The sequence below is a fragment of the Natrix helvetica genome, assembly GCF_964273705.1.
Source record: "Natrix helvetica genome assembly, chromosome: 3".
In the NCBI taxonomy this organism is placed as follows: Eukaryota; Metazoa; Chordata; class Lepidosauria; order Squamata; family Natricidae; genus Natrix; species Natrix helvetica.
Window position 1 is genome coordinate 33,501,076 of NC_138549.1, and position 22,566 is coordinate 33,523,641.

General features: G+C 37.8%; 1 protein-coding gene across 1 annotated transcript in view; it reads right to left on the bottom strand.

Annotated features, from left to right (window-relative positions):
* MRPS9 (mitochondrial ribosomal protein S9) overlaps positions 1-22,566 on the bottom strand; it is a 38,775-nt gene that overhangs the window by 6,508 nt on the left and 9,701 nt on the right. Inside the window, exons 2-6 of the mRNA XM_081946767.1 lie at positions 18,747-18,929; positions 8,568-8,630; positions 8,442-8,472; positions 7,970-8,049; positions 950-1,035 (exon numbers count right to left, since the gene is read on the bottom strand). Coding sequence (XP_081802893.1) covers positions 950-1,035; positions 7,970-8,049; positions 8,442-8,472; positions 8,568-8,630; positions 18,747-18,929 — 443 coding nt within the window. The remainder of the gene's footprint in view (positions 1-949; positions 1,036-7,969; positions 8,050-8,441; positions 8,473-8,567; positions 8,631-18,746; positions 18,930-22,566) is intronic.

A 22,566-nucleotide genomic window follows, 5' to 3' on the forward strand; every position in this document is an offset into this window, starting at 1 on the left:
CCAAAATCCAACAATCTATCTAGGCAGAAGCTATGAGAGACAAGTAATCTCTCAAATAATTTGGTTCTAAGGCATCCACTTCCTCAGGACTCTGCAAATAAAATCTAACCACCTTCTCTTGAAAGGGAAGTTTGAAGACAGGACAATAATTGTCCAAGATATAAGAATGACCACTTGAGGAAAACATGCACTACCGCCTTCTCCAACGTCAAAAGCACCATCCCCTTTGTAAAAAAAGCCAACACCATCACACAGACTCAATTGTTGATTATTTTCCTGAAGCCTTTATAACCAAGGAGGAACCTGAATCTAACAAACAGATAATCAGACAGTTTGGAGAATCTTTTCCACTTTCTTTAAGAATCCCCAATTCACATTCAACCCAGGCCATACTACAAGAGTAAGCCTCGGGCATTTCAACCTAATCTGCCTAAATTCAGCTCCAAGATGATCTGAGGGACTGCTTGCCAAATTGTAGGATACTATGTTTTTCACAGCAACTCCACAGATGATCCAGGGATCCATCCTTCCCCAGCAGAAACTAGGTCGCCCTAAACAAGGCCAAGAGATAACCCTTAGTATAAGTAATAAGGGTGAATAAATATTTTCATTTTGTCACCCTTATCACTAGAAGATAATCCCAAATATGGGTTCCTACCCATAGTTAATCAGGCACTTTCCAAGACTTCCTCCAAAGTTGTTCTAGGTCTCCCTTCTTAATTTCATCTTTCTAAAGATCCAAATATATGAAAAGGGATATGCCGCATAAGGATGTTATGGTCCAAGACTTTGGCCAAACCACATCACCTTTTGGATCCATCAGAGGGATAATCAAATATGCTCTTTCATTACATCATTACAAAAGGATGGGAAATTTTACATGGAAATGAATATATAGAAATGCATCTATGCTTATGTTCCATGTTCATTATAATCCCAGACAACTTACATAGGTGCTTTATCCTCAGAAAGCAATCCTTGAGCATACAGTTGATTTTGATAATTTTGAATGTGCAGTAGCTTACTGTACAACTCCTAGAATACAGAAAATATAAATAAATGAGTTCCAATTGTGAAATTTCCACAGAAAAATTAATTTGGTAAGTTATAAGATAAAAACTCAACTTCAAGAAAATATATATTTTTCCTACTTGCAAACATGAAATCAGGCGGTGACTGTCAGGCTAGCATGCATATTAACTAATGAAAAATATAAATACATGAACATTACTGCACTCATGACCTGATAGTGAATTTAAATGGTAATTTGCAAACAGAATGCTGAAGTAGAGTCTTGTTCTAAACTAGAATATTTCTTATTTAAATCAAATTCTTGTTTTTATAAGTTCTAAATATAATTTGGTATCTTTGCTAAATTGTCCCTTAATTTTCATATTCATTTACTGCATTCATATCCAATCTTTCCAGCAAGACCTCCAGAGAGTACCGGTATACATCAGGATTCCTTTAATTTCGTTTCCACACAATTCTTTGAGAAAGCATGTGGGCCCCAATTGCTTAGTGGGCTGAATGGAAAACCAAATATATACCTACAACTTCCAAATTTCTCACTGACATGAGCTGTAAACATCCTGATAAAAAATAAATAAACCAAGCGACTCAAATATGTAATTCCAAACATCCGCGGCAACTGATTCCCCAGGCTGTATTATAATATTATGTGCATTTAGCTATGAAATAAAAGTATTCAAACTGTAGGTTAAAAACAGCTCTTGGTGTCTAGGATAAAGTTCATCACCTTCACGATATACATTACCTTACTGTTAAATAAACAATGAACACAAACTAAAGATAATTTGAAGACTTTTTACATCTTATACAGAAAATGTTACTTGTGTTGCAATTTCATATCAAAGTTTTCTACAAAAAATGTTCATAATATACGGTATTAATAAACACTGTAAAGAAGACAGGTAAATACTATTCAGAAGCAAATAGAACAGACAACATAATGATACATGTTATCTGAAAAAGTTTAACAAAACATACAAAGATTAATATGTTGGAAGCATTCACAACTGAAAGTCTAGTCAAAGTCTAGACCAGCTGTAGCTTCCAGGTTGGCCCTATGTGCAGCATGTTGCATTAGAGCAATAACGACATGACCGTGGTATGAGTGACTATGAGCAAAAGCTCTGCTTCAGGAAAACAACCTCATCCAGAATCAAAGATGGAGTATCACTGCTATTGGGTCTTAGTTGGTTTCTGAACCCATGTCCACTCTGTCTTACCAGAATTGAGCCTGAACTTGTTCTTTCTTCTTCAGACACTTACAGCATCCAGACACTGAGGTAACAATTTCTCTGTATCTCCTGGTCAGTTCAGGCTTGAGATATACAGTTAGCAGAAAGAATTGAAGAATGTATCTTAACTTCTTTAAAATGGATAGGCAAAGATTTTACTAATAGATATTCCGGTCTCCTAAACATATGTTGTAGACTAGCAGTTGGTAGAGTAGTATGAGGGCCTTGGAAAATATATTCAAATGCAGTGTCTCTATACCTACTAAGATGAGAATTGTGCATGCCATGCTATTCCTCCTGACACTTTATGGAAACAAAAGCTGGACCTCGAAGAAGCAGGACATGAAGAGTATTGACAGTTTTGACCTTTGGCATTAGGGAAAACTCCTGAGAATACAGTTGACAGCCAAAACACAAACAAATGGATCATCAAACAAATCAACCCATAGTTCTCACTACAGGAACAAATGGCCAGACTCAAATTATCCTATTTGCTACACATTATGCAAAGACCTAACTCACTGGAAAAGGCTCCAATACTGGAAAAGGTGGAAGAAGAAGAAGACAACCAGAAGCAAGGTGGATGGATTCAATTAAAGTGGTGATGAGTGCACCATTGGAATACCTGAAAGACCAGGTTGGGAATAGATTTATCATGAAAAATATATATGTGGTTACCATCAAAATGATTTGATGGTAATCAATCAATCAATCAATCAATCAGTCAGTCAATGCCTCTATGACATACACACAACAGCCATTTTGTAATACGTTTTATGAAAGACTTATGTGCTATATATTTTTTTTCATGATACAGGAGAATAGTATATCTAAGCTTGTTACTTAATAAGATGGATAATGTAAACAACGTTCTGTCTAAATAAACAAGTATTTGTGGCCTGCACTAACCAGTGTTCAGCAGAAGCTTGTTGCAAGTATGTAGGCATTATGAGCTCAAACATAGAAGTTAAATTAAGAAATAGAACAAGGAGGGTGGCTAATGTAGGCCAACTTCTACAATCTAATGCAGGGGTGTCCAAACTTGGGAACTTTAAGACTTGTGGACTTCAACTCCCAGAATTCCCCAGCCAGCTGGCTGGGGAATTCTGGGAGTTGAAGTCCACAAGTCTTAAAGTTCCCAAGTTTGGACACCCCTGATCTAATGCATCCCAGACTATACTCCAAATGTTGGGTCAAAATTCTCCAGATTGTATTCCATAACAATTTAAATGATGGGGACTAAGTTGATAAAGGTTAATACTGATTTTTCAAAGAAGTCTAATATTATTACCTTACTTTTTTCTGTATAAATAAAGCTAAAATGAAGCTAAATCATTCTATTAGAGGTATTATTATGCTCATGTATTTAGGAAAAATAGCATACAGCATGTCATAAATGATAAACAATGTTGTAAATGATAAAGGATTGTCTAAACAATGCACAGGAAATTAAAATTAACTTTTATTTTAAAGTGAAGGTTCGGAACTTAAATATGCTTATGGTGTCCCCTTAGCTTAAGTGTGGTATGAGCTTCGTACTTTGTTTCTGGTTGCATGACAAATCACGCTTAATGAAAGTAAGTATGTATATTAACGTAAATATTTCTAAATGCACTGATACTATTTAAGCAACTACATAAATATCCTACCATAATTACACTTTGTTGAATGAATTTCAAATGAAGAAACATTTAATCAAATGGGGAGCTTGGCCACTTGAAAAGACTATGCATCTGGAAAATCACCAACACTGTTCTTTTCAAAGGCAAGAGCTACGAATGTTAAGAAGTTGTACTCCCTGTAATTTTTCTATAATTTCTTCATTATGATGGAATGCAACAAAACATCTTGCCCTTGGCTTGCTCTGTTTCAGCCAAAACAAATGCAAATGGCCTGTCAGATGACAGCTGCTTGATAAGGCCCCTCTACAAGACCTGCATGCTTTACTTTTTTCCGTGAAACTTGGGATGAAAGGCAGAAGGCAGGAAGAGAATTAATGTAGCATACAGTCTAAAGGCAATGCTACAACCGTGATTAAGTAGAAAAGCTAAAAGGCACAGATTTTCCACAGCCTCTCTGCGTGCAACCCATCCGTGTAACAAGTTGACAGGCATAGTGCGTCAGCTCCATCATCCTCTCCGACAGCTAAAACGCAGCGCTGCATCCCTTTTCAGAGAAAATTTGTGTCTGCACCATGAAGCGTTGTACATTATTTCTTAGCACTGCAGGGGGGCTCAAGTCCATATGGAACCTTCACAAATATTACCACAGATCAAACCAGCAGCGTTTCAAGGCAGATTTGACATACCTATTTAAATGAACAGTAGGGGTCCTCAGGCTGCCTCAGGCTGTGCAGGAGAAAACTCTCTGGAAAGCCTAGGCTGCAGCTCCATTACTCAGCAAAGACACCCTCCACATTTATCATTCATTTCATTTCTGCCAGGGCAAGAAGCTCATTTGCCCAAGGTCAACCAAAAGAAGAAAAAAAATAATTCCTCTCTTCTCCTTCTAAAGAAATAAATGTACCTGACAAGTGGGGATTTTGTCCTTTGGGTGCAGAGAGTACAAACGAAGATAATTCCAACAAACACAGGAAAACAATCCTCTTCACAGAGAAAGTCCTCTAAATGCTATTTGCACCTTTAGTGTTACAGCACCCAGTAACAAGAGACACGGTCGTTTGACAGCAGCACTATGCTGAAAAGTATTACTTTATTTTTCAGGAAAATGGGCATTTCATTTTTCGTAACCATCAATACTGATTCAGTTTTCCTGAAGTCAAGGGACTAAGGTTTGCAAATGCATATACTGTGCAAATGCAATAAATGTTGCACCTTGAGATAGGTAAGTTCAGAGAGTACAGAGGAAACCCACCTAGTAATTGTTCAGTAGTGAGAACAGTGGGGGAAGAAATAGTATAATCCTGTTTATTTTAGATTTAAAAAGAAATGGCAACTGAATACAATCAAATTAAATATTGGACTTAAAAAAGCAGATTTTAATAAAGTGAGAGCAATGTTAAACGATGGATGCCAAGTTTTTTTAAAAAGATATAATAAAATCAGAAATCTAAATAATGTCAATGAAGACTAAACCGAAAACAGTGGAAGGAGCTTGTGTTGCTCTATTGTTCAATACTTCTATTAATTAATTGGATCAAGTAATGGAGGGAATGCTCATCACATTTCCCAAGAACAGTTGAAATAACTGGGCTTGTTTAGCCTTTAGGAAGATGATTGAGTATGAGTACAATACCATTCTCCAAGTATTTGAAAAGATGTCACAAAGAAGAAAATAAAGACTGGTTTTCTCTCATTCCAAAGGTGACAACAAATTAATTTAATTTACAGGAAAGCAAATTCTAATTGAATGTTTGCTTGCTTCTTTAAAAAGATGCAGTTCTTTCATTTGTCTCTGGTTCTTACAGATGAGCAAATTTTAGGAAAAGATGCAGAAATAATTTTAGATTCTCTCCATATTGAAAGAGAATATCCAGATTTTGTTATAATTGTCCAAGTTAATAAAAAAAAGCCCTCTCAAATGGAAAATAAGGCCATATGCTAGATAATAACTTACTAAATGAAAACACCTGAAGGAAGCAACTGAAATGCAGAACAGAATAAACAGGGATTAATGACCAATCATGGGATTAGAAGATTTCTATCAGTATTTTTGATGGCAGAGCCACCAGTATATTATCTCTTCAACCACACAGCCATAAGGGCAGTGCGAGAACGGTGAAGTGAAAGTTGCTGCAGGGTGCTGTCTATAGCCCCAGAGCAAAGTTTTAAAGATAATTCCCCTACAATTGAAACTTGAGGTGGAAATTTTTTATTTATTTATTTGCAAGTGCTGTATAGTAAGCTTTTAAAGCAACTCCTGGCCACTAAGACTTTGCTTCAGAATGTTCTAAGAAAAGTTAAGAACACTATGTTACAAGTTCTTTACTTTCTTCAGAACTCTCATATAAGAATGTCTATTGGTAGCCCTCAATTTACAATAGCAACTGGGGCCTAAATTTCCATCGCTATCCAATGCAGTCGTAAAGCATGATTAGCTTGGGGATGGCAAACTCTGCAGTCACATTAGCCATTGTTAACTGAATCCCAAGGTCGTTTGGTGAAGCAACTTCCTGCTGGCTTCCCACAATCAGAGGCAGTGGGGAAACTGGCAGGTAGTTGCTAGTTCCAGACCTGCAGGCAGATAAATGATTATTGCCAGGTGGGCGGAGACAGGTATGTGCAGGGGTGGGAGAAGGAGAATATGTGACAGGCTCAATATAGATATATGAAAGATTAGGGAAGGAGCAAAGGGGTATACTCTAAGCACCTTGTAGATTGGGGAGGTATGAGATGTGAGAAGCACAGCGCAAGTTGAGGGGGCACACGGAGTGTGTGAAAGGTTCAGTGCAGGTTGGAAAAGGATGAGAATGAGTGGGCGGTCAGGAACAGGTTGGTGAGGATGCAAGGGGGCTGTGTGGGTTGAAAAGGGTGCAAGGGGTTGAAAAGGGTGCAAGGGGATGCAAGAAGGTATCACATGGATCAAGAAGGATGTGCAATGGCTGACATGGTGCAAGGAGACTGGCTGGGGAAGATGCACAGGTGGGGGGAACTTACTCCAGGAACTAGTGGTTTTCTCTGCTAGCTTCTCCACTGACTTTCTGGGAAAGGCAACATGAAAGGTTGCAAATAGAAATCACCTGATTGCAGGGTATTTAATAACTGGTCATAAATTAAAACAGATTGCAGGGCACACAGATTATGATCACGTGACAGGTGAGATGGCCTGAACTAAAAGGATTGGTTGTAACCAGGAGTGGGTTCTGGCCAGTTTTACTGCCTGTTCATTGGTGTGCGCGCATGCACAGTTCAATTAAAATTGTTCTGCGCATGCTCAGCACTCCAAAACAAGATGGCGGCGACGGCGGTGGCAACTGGGGAACCAGTTCGGGGGCGTGGCAGGCCTGGGTTGCTGCCGGTTCCAGCGACCAAGGCCACCATACCAAACCGGGCCAAACCAGTAGGAATCCACTACTGGTTGTAACCACCATTTATTCAGCATAGTAATTCGGAACAATCATTAACTGAAAGGTTGTAGGTCAAGAACTATGATAAGCACTTTTGCTATCTTCATTTTTGTTCCCTGGTTACTCCTTCAACTTTCTTTTAACCCACTTCTCATATTTTTAGTTTTCACCTTGTCATTCTTTACTGGAAATCTAATTTTAAACAGAGCAGCCTCAACTATGGGGAAGTCCACCACTTTTCATTTATAGCAAATTGACTGCAAACCACCCCAGAGGTAATAAGCAGATTTGTTGTGTGCCTAAATCTCAAGCTAGTATCTGAATTTATGTTTAAATGTTCAAGTATTGTAAGCATTTCATAAATATATTTTATAATGCTTTCATTTGAAAAATACTATATATTTTAAATAGAATTATAACCACTGAAGGCTAGCATATGGTTGGAAATGTGTGGTACATTGATGAACAAAGTAAATAAATTATAAAAGATATGCATTTCATTTATCATATCATTACATTTTTAATAGCTGGACCAATTTAATACTGATGGAATCAAACCAAAGCTTAATTGGAGAAAAAGCTATTAATTCCTTATTTGATAATTAGTTTTCCTCAAAAGAATATTGCAATTTAAATGTATACATTGTATTTTCAGGAGGAAAAAAATTAAACCACTTACATGCATTAAAGAATAGTATGACTGCTTGCCAGTATAAAAAAGAAAATTAAATGGACGGCCATCTTCATCCCATTGTATAACTGAAAAAATATAACATAAACAGCAGTAACTATACAACTCTAATCGAATATACAATTCCCCCCACCCCAAAGAGAATTACACCTAAAACAGGACACCATTTAGTGTGTTTTGTATTTGAAAGTGATAACATTAACTATTTGCATAATCCTCTCAATCGATTTTTTAAATCTAAACAATGATACAATATACGTGAATGATTTTAGGATTGTTTTCCTTATACAATACTCTTATCCCAAATAAAACATAACTTTCCAAAGCATCTGATTACGTGCTTGGACAACAGAACAAGAAAAACTAAGAATTTAAGTTGATAGACCAGATATTGGATGGGACATATATTAATGTTTTGGAACCAACCCTATGTACAAACCATAGGAAAATCTCCACTTACCACTTGTCTTTGGAAACACTTCCTCAGGGTGCTGTTTAAAGTAGAGAAAAATAGTTTATTAATATAATTATTACTGTACTAAGCTAATTATATTCTGATTTTGGTAGCACTACAAAATGTTCTTACCTTCATCAAAGGCCTGGCCCTTTTATCAAATAGACCAGAAGGAAATAAATAGGCAATTGCTTTCTGTAAACAAAAATGAAATTAGACTTTTAGAAAACATAATGATAATCATAACCACCTATTAGAATATTAGTGTTTGATATCATAGTATTATTATTTCAATTAGTAGATAATGGAACTAAAAGTGTAAGTCCATTAAGTGAGAGTAGATGCAAAAAAGAAAAAAGGGGTGTGGGATACTGATGCAACTTCAAAATGAATGAGAGAGATCTTTAAAGCAGATATTCAAATACATATTCACTTCATTCACATTCCAAAATGAAAAGTTAATTTAAGAATGAAAAAATCATCGTTCAGAATTAAGAAATCTAATCAATTTAGTATTAATCAGAGTCATCTACCATTGGATCATAACTTCAGAATTCTATTTTCAAGTTCTTACATAATGTGCTTGTTAGTTCTACCTTGTAATACTAAATATCAGAATTAATTCATGTACTGTCCTTCTATTAAAGGAACATATATAGTTGAGTTCTCCAGGATGTTCTGAAATGAAGAGGAGGAAATAAATTCTCTTTAAAAACCCTAAGAAATTTTCAGGCTAGCTTATTTTGTTTTGATTGTGCTTTCAGGGAAAATAAACATGGTCATTACCACTGATAAATATTTCTGTAAACTTTCAAGAGTTTCATACAATTTCCATGCAGCTAAAATAATAGGGACTATATATAAACTTTGTTGATCATTGCCATCATTATTCTCTAGACAAGTATACATTTTAGCTCCACTTTTCCCTTACTAAAATAGTTCCATTATTGATAAACCTTGATTTTTTAAAAAACTGAGTTAATATTAATGCAAGATAAGCAGGAAAGTTGAATCCATTCAAAACAATTTCAAGCTCTTTTGACTGATAACCTTGTCTATAAAATAGTAGCACTTTATAATTTTTTGGATTCTGGTCATTTTTCACTGTTACAACTAATTCTGTGTGAAAATTCCGACAATGTACTGTCAATCAACAGACTAGAAACATAGGTTCTCTGAACCACAGAAGTACTTGAAGAATCTGAATGGGTAGAGAATTGGATTGCTACAAGCTTATAACTACTGGAATGCAAAATTCTGGAATTCAAACAGCCATGAATTTGAATTATTTCAAATTCTAAGCTTTTATTGCACTTCTGTATGAAGCTTGTTTGTTCCATTATATAGGCAGAAAAATATAACCCTTATAACAATTATCTGAAGGGATTCTAACGAAGTCACTTGACAAAATGGAAAATTGTTTTACTCAGGGAGAAAAAAACATATTTAAAACAGAGGTGTCAAACCCACATTGTCACAGCTGCATCACATGACATATTGGGACTTTTTTTCCTTTTGCTAGGGAGTTTGATACCCCTGATTTAAAACAAGAATATATAAATTGCTCTGCCTCAAGAGGCAATTGAATTGTGACTTAAAAGAAGCTGAAAGTCTTAAGTTTTTCCTAAGATAAAAGAAAATAATTCATTTACCTGGAGTTATAAGAAGGCTGATTTAATTTTACTTCAATGTTGTACACTTAATAAAATCTGTTGCTTTGCAAATTCTAATTAAAGGATTCTGATGTTTGTTACCCAAAGTTATTATGTCAAGAGATATGGGTAATAGGAATGATGCTAAATAATGGAACCAAATAAGGAAATAGTTCTGAGGCACACATTTTATTCAGGCTGGGAGAGACTAAATTTACTGACCAGTTTATCCCAAAATATTTGCAACAATGGACAAATGTTTAGTTGGTCACAAGGATTTAATAAATGAAGAACTAGGTGGCTACGTGCTCCTTGTGAGCATAGTACATAAAAGGCTGTGAGGAAGTCTGTGTATTTTTAGGATTTCGTATTAAGGAGACAACTAGCATGATGTGCTTGAATGATCATTTGTTACACCTGTTAATTATTTTGAAATGTTTTTATTGCAATGCCGTGATACTCACATAGTGCAGTCATATACAATCATGTATAATTCATTATGAGAATGAATGTTAAACTATTGTGTCAAGAAACAGTAATGCAAAAAAATATATATCCACAGCGATAAGAAATAGACTCAAGCAAGCAGTTAATATTTTCTTTTCTGAAGAACTGTGCTGCATTATAATTATATTAACTCAAGGATATTTCTTATCAATAGTATTTTCTGTGGACACAGACTGGTTTGTCAGCACTGTCAACCTACTTAGTATGTGTGGAGTGTATAAAGATCTCACCTATTACTTTATTAATATCTTATTGGCATTCCAAACAGGGATTCTGAGAACTCAGCAGCAAACAAAAAGGATTAGCTTGATTTTATAGAAGGGTATTTTGATTCTCTTAGTGGCTTGATGAATTCCCATTTGTTAGTCAATGGGGATATTGTACATACACAAAATAGGTGAACATCCATTTGTGAACAAATGGGGATTAATTATAATGACAATAGAAAAACCCATAGTGAGCCAACGGATATTAAACACCACATAAAGCAACATGTCAAAAGAATATATTATGGAATATTGGGACCAACTGTGTGTACATAAGTAGTCTCCTCTATATTTGCTTCTGTTTGATGATTCAAATAATCTCAGCTACGAAAGCAAAAAATCCTGACTGCAACATTGCTATAATTAAAGCTGAATAGCCCAATATCTGCATATATGCTAAAGACATAGAAAACAAGCCTAAGGCAACACCATTAAGATTTTTGTGGGTCATGTCACTTTTTACTATAATGTCCCTATCAGGGAACGATCACCTTGCTCATCTCCTGAAAATTAAAGTCCAGTGATTAAAATGGATATCTACTAAGCAAATACAGTATTCACTTGGCTAAGAGCTTCCAGAAATCTCCTGCTAGACTCATAATAGGAAAGTTGGTTGGCAAGATCTGACTTTAAATAATACTTTTGAGATATAGTGTAATAAACGCAAAAGGCTCTTTTTCATCTAATCTAATAGCACTTGAGGATCGCTGTATAGAAAATGTACCTGCAGAAAAATGTCTGACTCTGCCACAGTCAATTGACCATAAGTGAAGTAATAGTACAATGGCAGTTTAAGAAATCTTATTACAGCCAGCCAACTTTATAATTGTGCTACTATTATGATAAGAAAAGTATTCATTTTGTAATGAAAATTTCTACCACTTCCTGTGCACATATTTATTTAAAATCTTTTATTTTTTCTTTACTTGCCATGGAGCTCAAACCGTAATTTCCTAAGTAATCCCAATTTTGTCCATTCACACAGTACCTCATCAACCAGATTACATGAGCTGCCTTGAAACCAGTATTAAAAAAAAAATAGAAAAGTTAATACAATAACTCTTAGTCCAAATAAAGTGACACCTTCATCTCAAGTTCAAAATGAAAACTAACAATGGATGCATCGTTAGATTAAACTGAGAGAAAAGAAGATGATAAAGTAAGAGTTCATATATTCAAAACCAATACTGTACTATATATACCAGTAATGAAATATTCATTGTGGCCCACCCATTAAGAGAAATATACACTGAGACCATAACAATGTTTTCAAAGTAAATTCTGTTGTAATTTGACAGTTCAAACGGATTTCACAGAAAATTAGCATAAGCAGGAATTGTAGTAGCTTCATAGGAGGAAAAAAACAAGATACTTTGTTTCAAAATAATTATACATAATTCCTATTCAAACACAACTATTCTGCATCATACAACAAACTTTAGCTGACTTTGTAATTCTTATTTTATCAATCATGGTATTTTTATTCCAAAAAACAAATTATCATTCAGATTGTACTAAGTCATTTAAGCATTTGAAATATTATGTTTGTGTTGTCCCAGGAATTATTAAATGTATTATTTTACTATCATACAGTCTTGTGAAGATAAAATTAATATGTTTTTTAAATACACAACAACAACATTTTATAGCATTCTGAAATCTAGGTATTAAAATTAGGTCACATAGTTTTTCCAATGCTCTCAAAATTAACTACAGCAATAAAAATACCGCTTTATCATTAGTAATACAATGGTGCGTCTGTATTTGTATGCAGGTTTTTGCGTATTCAGGTCTTTTCTGTGTAAGATTGAGAGTATCTTTGCGACATTTCGACGAGGTCCCACTCGTCATCTTCAGGCTGGTGCCTTCGGTTTCGTGCTTGTGCAAGCAAAGATGTTACAACACAGCCAACCAATCCGCTTACAGCAACAAAGCCAGCACTCCACACACCCCACCAATATTTATAGAAAGACAGCAGTTCTGATCACGCTTTGCTCGCACAAGCACGAAGCCGAAGGCACCAGCCTGAAGATGACAAGTGGGACCTCGTCGAAACGTTGCCAAGATACTCTCAATCTTACATGGAAAAAGACCCGAATATACCAAAACCTTTATACATGTACCCATGGAAATGTACGAATATGTATGTATGTATGTATGTATGTATGTATGTATGTATGTATGTATGTATGTATGTATGTATCTATTCATAGATTTTCACAGGTGTAGGTATGCTGGTCTTGTTGTATTCGGGTCTTTTCCTGTGTACAATTGAGATTGTCTTGGCAACGTTATCTCAATCTTACATGGGAAAAGATCCAAATACAACAAGACCAGCATACACACACACACACACACACACACACACACACAAAAGAAAAGACACTTTCAACATATTCCTTTTGCAAAAAAGTTATCTTACCATTAAAAAAAAGGGAAAAATCATACTTTGTCTACTACTTGAAGAAAGTATTTGTGAATGAAATAGTTTCTTAAAACCTTTTTTTAACCCTGGAACAGTAGAGAAATGGTCTATTTTTCTCTAACAATCAATGTTTGATCTTCCCCTAACCTACTAAGGACCTTCACAATCACACAGTAATTCAGCATCCAAGTGGTGGCAGCACATAGCTAAGGTTGGCTGGTTTTGAAAAGCTACATAAAGTTAGACCTAGTTAGCATTTTGATGGGAGACCACCCTCAAAAAATTCCAGGGCTACAGATTAGATTACCTAGATGAAAAAAACATCCTGAAGTAAGACCACAAGCCATTTTTATATTGTTGCCAAGAAAGCTACATGGGCACATTTATAATATCATCAGAAGCAATGTTCCACGTTTATGAAATATTGTGAAAAATGATACATCAAATAGAATGAGCAAAATGAATCAAAAGAGTAAGTTGTATCAAGTTGTACATAGTTCTGCAATACTTAATCAAGCATTATTTTCATTAGAACTTATGATTGTTTCAGATTTCTTTTTACTTGCTTAATGTTAAAAGAATTGACTGTTCAAAAATAAGGCAGATTCTTTATTCCTTATGTTAAAAGTTAAATCACAAAATAAAAAGATTATGTTCTCAAGTCAGGGAAAAGCACTAGGTCAGGACTGCAATCTCTATTAATTAGGTATCCCAGCTGGGCAGCGGGTATGCAGCTGTTAACTTGATCAATGACTTACCTAAATGTCATCTCTACTGATTCGCTTATAAATTACCAGCAAGTGAGACTAATGTACAGGTGCTAATTTATTTAAACTGTTCTCTAGATTTCTACATAGCTTTATAAACTGCATCTGGCACCTAATGTTAGCTGTCAATTGTACTTAGACATGCCTGTCCTAACGACTCTGTTCATTAGAAATGAGCACAAATTATGAAATATTGTGAAAAATGATACATCAAATGGAATGGGCAAAGCGAATCAATTAGAGAAACTTCATACTGCATATTCACACATAGGAGAATAAAACATCCTGATTTCAGAGCACGGTCTATAATACCAATTAAAAAGCAATTGGTAGGCTTCTGTAGAGTTATATATCAATTTACTGGGCTTTCCCCCCCTAAGACTCATGGTGTAATTTATAGCTTAGCTTTTTTATTTCTAAAAAATAAAGCCTCTAGTAAAGTACTGTTCTGAGCAAAAACAACCTGTGAAAGCAATGACAATGCTGTCAACATATTTCTTTGTAGGATTGGTTTCAAAACATATATCCAAAATGCCAGAAAGAAAAGAACCGTAGGATGTCTACTTTGGAAATGCACTGCATGCACTGATTAACAGTAGACAACAGGAGATGCCTAAACGCTAATCAGAAGGAATTATTGCCATTCCAAGCGTAAACCCTGATAATTCTGCCCATAGTATTAAGAGGCTTTTATATTTTGTAACAGAAATTTAATTATGTTTAGCAGGCACTGTTACACAATCTAAGTATTTACAACACCTGATGTTATAAGAGCAAATTGAACATTCATTATATACACTATGCTTTGCTAAGTAACAGCACTGGGAAAACTCCCCCCCTCTCCCCAGAAACTGTGCTTTGTTACAAAGTTGTAATGTACTCTCTTTCGAAGTTTTGCAAATAATTCTCAGAACGATTTGGCAAAGCCTAACTGGAAAACTTTAGTTCTATCAGGTTTTGACCAAAGCATAATCCAGGGAGGTCACACAGAGAGAGAAAGCCCAGTATAACTCTTCCACATATCAATCTGACCATTAATATTCCCAGGGTCTTCATTTCTCTACATCCCACTGGTTGCCAATGCCACTCCTGGTGTGCTTAATTCCCTCCCCCTTGTCCCCGTGAAACACATGTACCTAGAATATGCATGCTTTGGTCTGTCTCCATACAATCTGTCTCCATACAGTCTGGATATGGAAGCAGCTATTAATAAGTACAAACATATTAAATAATATCTTACTCTTTATTGATATTGTTTTAAAAGAAAAAAAAATGAGTTTATTTAAATAAGACGAGTACGATTTTCAGAATACACACCCATTTTATTGAGGAAACAATGATATCCTCGAACAAGGGTAGTCAACCTTTTTATACCTACCGCCCACTTTTGTATCTCTGTTAGTAGTATTTTCCAACTGCCCACCGGTTCCACAGTAATCGTGATTTATAAAGTAGGGAAGTAACTTTACTTTATAAAATTTATAAAGCAGAGCTATAGCAAACCCCTACCGCCCCCCATGAAAGCTGGAACGCCCACTAGTGGGCGGTAGGGACCAGGTTGACAACCACTGTAAAATTGTAGCATTATTTACAATTCTTCTAGGACCTAGAAGAATTATGGTAAATTATGCTACAACTTTACTAGATTTTACTCCTTCTGCCTCCCCACTTCTGGGATTCATTTGCTTTTGTCTAGATTTGAAATGATTTTTGCTGCTCAAGTTGCTGCTTTCTTATCTGTTAAAAATGGCCATATTTGCCTTCATTTCTACTGAGTCCCAAGGAAAACATGATACAGATTGTTTGGGAGCAAGCTGTGCTGTCATATGAGTACTGGTAAGCCAATATATAAAAAAGCATTTGGGTGAGAAGGCACTACTTGCAAAGAAAATGTGGGCAACCAAACATGCTCCATTTTTCCATACTTCCCCTTCCTTTGGATCACGGGTGTCAAACCAATGGTGTCACGTGACATATCACGATGTTTGTCCCCTTCACAGAGCTGGGGTGGGCTTAGCCTGCACATGATGCATCTCGCCCACGAGCCGCCATTTTGACATCCTTGCTTTAGATGCTTCTTCATTGATCACATTGAAGACTTCAGTTAATCAATGATGGAGAAAACATTAACTGGTTGTTTTGTTTTTAAAATTTCCCTCTCCTTACCAGGTCCCTAATTTCTGGGCCTAATCAGTATTCGTTAACATAACAGGTTAAGAAACTCGTCAAGGTGCCAGACATTTCCTTTCAGCATCTCTACTCAAATGCTATTTAAAAAAACAAAGATATTAGGAAGGACTCGGATGATATAGAAGCAGAAAAGTTTCTGCAAGAGAAAGAAGAATTGGAGTATGGGTAGTTAAATTCCAATGAACATGAAAAATGAGCCAGAAAAACATGTTTTAAATTTCATTTTCTCAATATTTCTATTTTATGTTTGATAAAATAACATTTCAGTCCTGCTTTGATTTTGCTAATTCCAGCAGTCAATTCACTATTTGCAATCACTAGATTATGCTAACAAAACTCCTAGGAATTTTCTTCACATTCTGAATGAAGCTTGATTTTGACTTTCCCCCGCTCTTCCTCACAAGCCTTGAAATAAATCTGAACAAATGTTCAAGCCTACTGAATGACCAGGCTTGCTTTTTCCTTCTTCTGATGATCACAAACCTCCCATCTTATTATTCCATTCTTCTCTGGAAGAACTGTGAAGCCGAAAGCGTAAACTTTGGAATTGTATTTCAACTATGAAAAACTGAGCTTTGTGAAAAATAAATAATAAAAATCAGGAATATATTATGTATTTCTGACTGCTGTGGTACATGTTGCTTTGATTCAAGAGGAAATTGGAGCTCCTAAAACATTCTGAACATGCCCAACAAAAAATATTTTTACCCTTAGTAAATTAAACAACACGTATATATTCAAGCCTAAATAATTGGCTACTCATTATAAGGGTTTAAATGCTGCATGGTTCTGTAAGCGTATGCTCAGTACAGTCACCCTGAGAACAATGGAATCCTATATAAATATGGCTTCATGCTGGTGTACTTAGCAGAAATGTCAAAATTTGAGCCACACTGCTAATAAACTGTAAAATGATCTGAGTAGAAAATCTCTCCTTTTGTTCAAGTCCCATGAGAATTCAGTTTCAGATATTGGAATTGTATACCTTCTATCCAACTACATGCCTGAATCTTTCAGCAGTCATTTAAAAAAAGAAAGAAAATACATCAACAGAATTAAAAGACATACAGTAATTTTTTAAAAAATGAAATGAAAGTAAAATATAAGAATTGCTGTTAGGGATGTAACCCTAGTCTTGGCTTGGCAATGTATATAAGCCATGATTGTAACAAATGTATCTGTTACTTTAAATGCTAGAGAGATGTAATTGGATGCTAATTGCTTTAAGCAGCCGTATAAGGAGGAAGGAACTATTCGGATAGCTACTGATGTTCCTGATTGTTACTGACTGTTACTGTATGAGCTTTGTATTGGACAGAAGACCGTGTATTGGGTGGTGGCTAGTCTGTAACTAAGTTACCTGTCTACATGGTGAATTGAGCAACTTAACTTCAACGAAGTGTAAATAGACTGTATATACTTCAAGACTGCTTATAGTCTGTTTGGAGACTATTTATCCTATTTCAGTTACGCAAGTAAAGCTATTCTTTGTTTTACCTTCGGTGGCTGTGAGTGACAATTCAACGGCTTATTCGTTACTAACTTCCGCTGCACAACTCTAGTCCCCTAACGGGAATAGACTTAACAATTGCCTTGCTAAAAAAAAAAAGAATGCCAGCATAGTATTCAGTTTTCAATAATAACCAGTTAGATGTTTTCCAGTGCTAAGAGACAGGGTACAATGATAATATTTCTTCCTTATTTGTCCCACCATTCCTTCCATCTTTAGAAGTATGTGGAAGTTAAATTATCATCAAACCAAGCGACCTATGCCTTAGTCTGATGGTCAACTATAAAAATCATTTTTTAAAAAATGAGGGAGAATGAGGTTAGAAGAGAAGTAGTGTTAAATTTGGTAGTTTTATTTAAAGTTTCCACAAAATGTTATAAAACAGATAACCTAGCACAAGTAATACTAAAAATACATTTACAGGCTTTTGGCTTACTACCCAATACTTAATGAAAGAAGAAATCAAAATGAAACGAAAGTTTAGTTTTAGGCATATTTGCTCAGGAATAAATTTCCATGGATCAACCGCTAAAGTAGGGTACAATAGCTGCTGCCCAAAACATTGGTCTTAGGGAAAGGTCGCTTGAGTTGCTGGCTGTTATAGTATCACACATCAACACCCCCCAGCATAAATATACCTAGCAGGTCAAATTATAGATAAATGCTTCAAAATGCTATATAAAGCCCAACAGTGGTTCTTAACGAACTCAGATCAAGGGGATTATCCATTAGTAGTTTTAAAAAGAACCTGCTGTGCTTTAGCAAGATAGAGTATAGCGTTCTACCCTGTGAAGCCTGACCTTGCACAGTAGTAGGGGTAGAATCTCTATTCAAAGCCATCGCTGTAATGTTTTCTATGTACAGTAGTATTCTCTGGTATGCTGACAGTTCGATTAAAATTCACAGAGAGCTGAGGGACTCATGCTGAAGCAAAGAGCTTTCAATTCTGAAGCTCTGCAGTAAATTACTTCTCCAACTGCGCAACCATACTTACATCAATATCCTCTTGGGTAAAACTTTCTGGATCTTCTCCCATCATGTTAGCTAAATGTCTCTTTCCTATGTTGAACTCTTCAATCTGTTTTTTAATAAAAGATTCTGTATATTTTTTAGGTCCTGGAGGAGCACTACTTTTCTTCTGCGATGCTGAAGTGCTAATGCAGATTAGCCTTACCATCTAAGAGGAAAAAGCACAAGGAAGCTTTTAAAAAACAGAAGCATTCATTAATGTCTGAAGATACATGAGACAACAATTGTGCTGAAGTTAAAGAAGCCTTGTATTCGTTAGTACATGGATTAGACTTTATCTGAGTCTGTATATATCTATATCTCACTCTAATTTGATGATGAAACAAAGAGTATAATATATACATTGTGTACACACATGCTGCACCTCATCTACATATAAGGAAAATATGTTACAGTTCAACCACAGGCAGTCACTGTGGAGACAAAGGATCACAAGTAATATTTTGGATGGTTGAGGGAGATACAAGTTTTGAAGATATTTTTTTAAAGCTTCATGTGTTTTTTAAACTACATGTTTTGTCTTTTATCTTCTTTTATCTGAAAATCAGATAACTTAGCGTTACCATCTAGATTGCAAAAATCTAGATAGTCACTACATGGCCTAAAAGAGATGCAGAAAACCTTTGCTCGTTGCTGTCATTTAATAGTTATCTGGATTTTTGCAACTCAAATAATGTTACATTTTTTTTCCTCATGTCATTGTGGACACAGGAACTTCTAACAGGACCTTGTTTTTGTCTCGGGCCAGTGGACGAGTGATCTGGGAATAGGGGATCTAGACACTATTCCCCTGTCATGGTCGGATCACTCACTTCTCCGGCTGGACTTCCCTGGTGCTACCCCCCGCCGCGAGGAGGCGGAACTGGAAGGTATTAGATGGTTCCGCCCCAAGCGCCTGATGGAACCGGATAGGTTCCAGACGGAACTTGGGCCACCTCCTGTGGACCTGACCCGCCCCCGAGTGGAGGACCTGGTAGTCGCATGGAATAGTGCGACTACCGGGGCCCTAGACCGGGTGGCGCCTTTGCGGCCTCTCCTGCGGCGACGAACCACCCTGGCACCTTGGTTTACCGAGGAGCTAAGGGTGATGAAACGCCACAAGAGACGCCTAGAGAGTCGTTGGAGATCCTCCCGCTCCGAATTTGACCGAGCACAGGCACGAGCCTATTTGAAGACGTACCTTGTGGCATTAAGAGCGGCCAAACGTCAACATTGCGCCGCTCTTATTGCGTCTGCAGATAACCGCCCTGCCGCCCTGTTTCGGGTGACCCGTTCCCTCTTGTTTGAGAGACCACGGGAAGCCCCACTACAGGGCAGAGCAGAGGAGTTTGGGAATTATCTACAGGACAAAGTCGCTCAAATCCGGATGGGATGGACCCCTTTCAGTGGTTCAGTAGAGACGCCCGTTGCGAGTCTTGAGGGACCGCTTTGGGAGGAGTTTGACTCGGTTGCCATCGAGGATTTGGACAGGTTGCGTGGACGTCTGCGACCCACCACATGTTTATTGGACCCGTGTCCCTCCTGGCTTGTACTGGCATCCTGGGAGGTTACGCGCGACTGGCTCCTGGGCCTGGTGAACGCCTCGTTGGGTGAGGGGTCTCTACCGGCCGCCTTGAAAGAGGCGGTGGTGAGGCCCCTGCTCAAGAAGCCTTCCCTGGACCCAACGGACCTAGTCAACTATCGTCCAGTCTCCAACCTTCCTTTTTTAGCGAAGGTTGTAGAGAGTGTGGTAGCACAGCAGTTCCCACGTCACCTGGAGGAAAATGATTATCTAGACCCGCGCCAGTCCGGCTTCCGACCCGGGCACAGCACGGAGACGGCCTTGGTCGCATTGGTTGATGATCTCTGGAGGGCCAGAGATAGGGGTTGTTCCTCTATCCTGGTCCTATTAGATCTCTCGGCGGCGTTCGATACCATCGACCATGGTATCCTGTTGCACCGGCTAGAGGGGCTGGGAGTCAGGGGCACCGTTTTACGGTGGTTTGGCTCCTACCTCTCTGGTCGGACGCAACGTGTGTTGACAGGGGAGCAGAGTTCGACCCGGAGGCCACTCACATGTGGAGTGCCACAGGGATCGGTGCTCTCGCCTCTCCTGTTCAACACATATATGAAACCGCTGGGCGAGATCATCCGTGGTTTTGGAGTGGGATATCATCTGTATGCTGATGACACTCAGCTATACATTTCCACTCCGAACCACCCCAATGAGGCCGTCGAAATGATGTCCCGGTGTCTGGAGGCCGTACGGGTCTGGATGGATGGCAACCGACTAAAACTCAACCCTTCCAAGACGGAGTGGCTGTGGCTTCCGGCCTCCCGGTTCAACCAGGTGCTTCCATCTCTGGCCATCGGGGGCGTCCAACTAGCCCCCATGGAACAGGTGCGCAATTTGGGCGTCCTCCTGGATGCCCGGCTGTCCATGGACAACCATGTAACAGCCGTGGCAAGGGGGGCGTTCCATCAGGTCCGCCTGATGCGCCAATTGCGCCCCTTATTGGACCGGGATGCCCTACGCACAGTCACCCATGCGCTAGTGACGTCTCGCCTGGATTACTGCAATGCTCTCTACATGGGGCTTCCCTTGAGATGCACTCGGAGACTACAGTTGGTCCAGAACGCGGCCGCGCGGGTGATTATGGGGAGGACTAGATACTCCCCTGTAACACCTCTCCTGCGCGAGCTGCACTGGCTGCCTGTGGTCTACCGAGTGCGTTTCAAGGTTTTGATTATGATCTTTAAAGCGCTCCATGGCACAGGGCCTAGTTATATGCAGGATCGCATCCTGCCCCACACATCCCTACGACCAATTCGCGCACACAGAGAGGGACTTCTCCGGGTGCCGTCCGCCAAACAGTGTCGGGGGGCGACACCCAGGAGCAGAGCCTTCTCTGTGATGGGCCCAGCCCTGTGGAATGACCTCCCCCGCGACATCAGGATTACTTCCGATCTCCGCTCCTTCCGTGTACAGCTGAAGACCCACCTCTTTCAATTATCCGGCCTGGCTCAATCGCAATCGTAATTTTCCCATTCCTCCAAACTGTTTTTTAAATTGTCCTTAAATATTAATTTTTTGGGTTTTTACAATTGGGGTATTTTAAAGCTGATTTTTAACTGTCTATTGATGTAATTTGTTTCCTCCTCCGTGTATGTATGTGTGTTGTGTATGTATGTACGTTTGGTGTTGTTATATATTTTTTATGTTTTATGCTCCATTGTACGCCGCCCCGAGTCCTACTTGGAAAGGGAGCGGCTAATAAATCCAAATTTATTATTATTATTATTATTATTATTATTATTATTATTATTAACAGCTACAAAAACAGGTTTTGGAAACCCTACCTATTATTGTCTACCTGAGGTTTAGACCAAAGAAATTTTACTTTGAGTTGGGGAGCTTGTAAATCAAATAAATAAATAGCAATAGCACTTAAGACTTATATACCACTTTACAGTGCTTTACAGCCCTAAGCAGTTTACAGAGTCAGCATATTGCTCCCAACAATTTGGATCCCCATTTCATAACCATCTCCACATGTGAGCAATGCTTTTATTGTATTAATAACAATCAAAGTAACACAAAGTATATGTGGGGCAAAATTTATCTCTCAACTGCCTTGCTTAACAATGGAAACTCTGAGCTCAATGGTGGTTGTAAGTCAAAGACATGCCAGTCACTAAGTGCCTGAATTTTGACCATGTGGCCATGGGGATGTTGCAGTAGTGGAGTGGTTGTAAGTTATTTTTCAGTGTTGTTGTAACTTCAATCAATCACTAAACAAATAGTT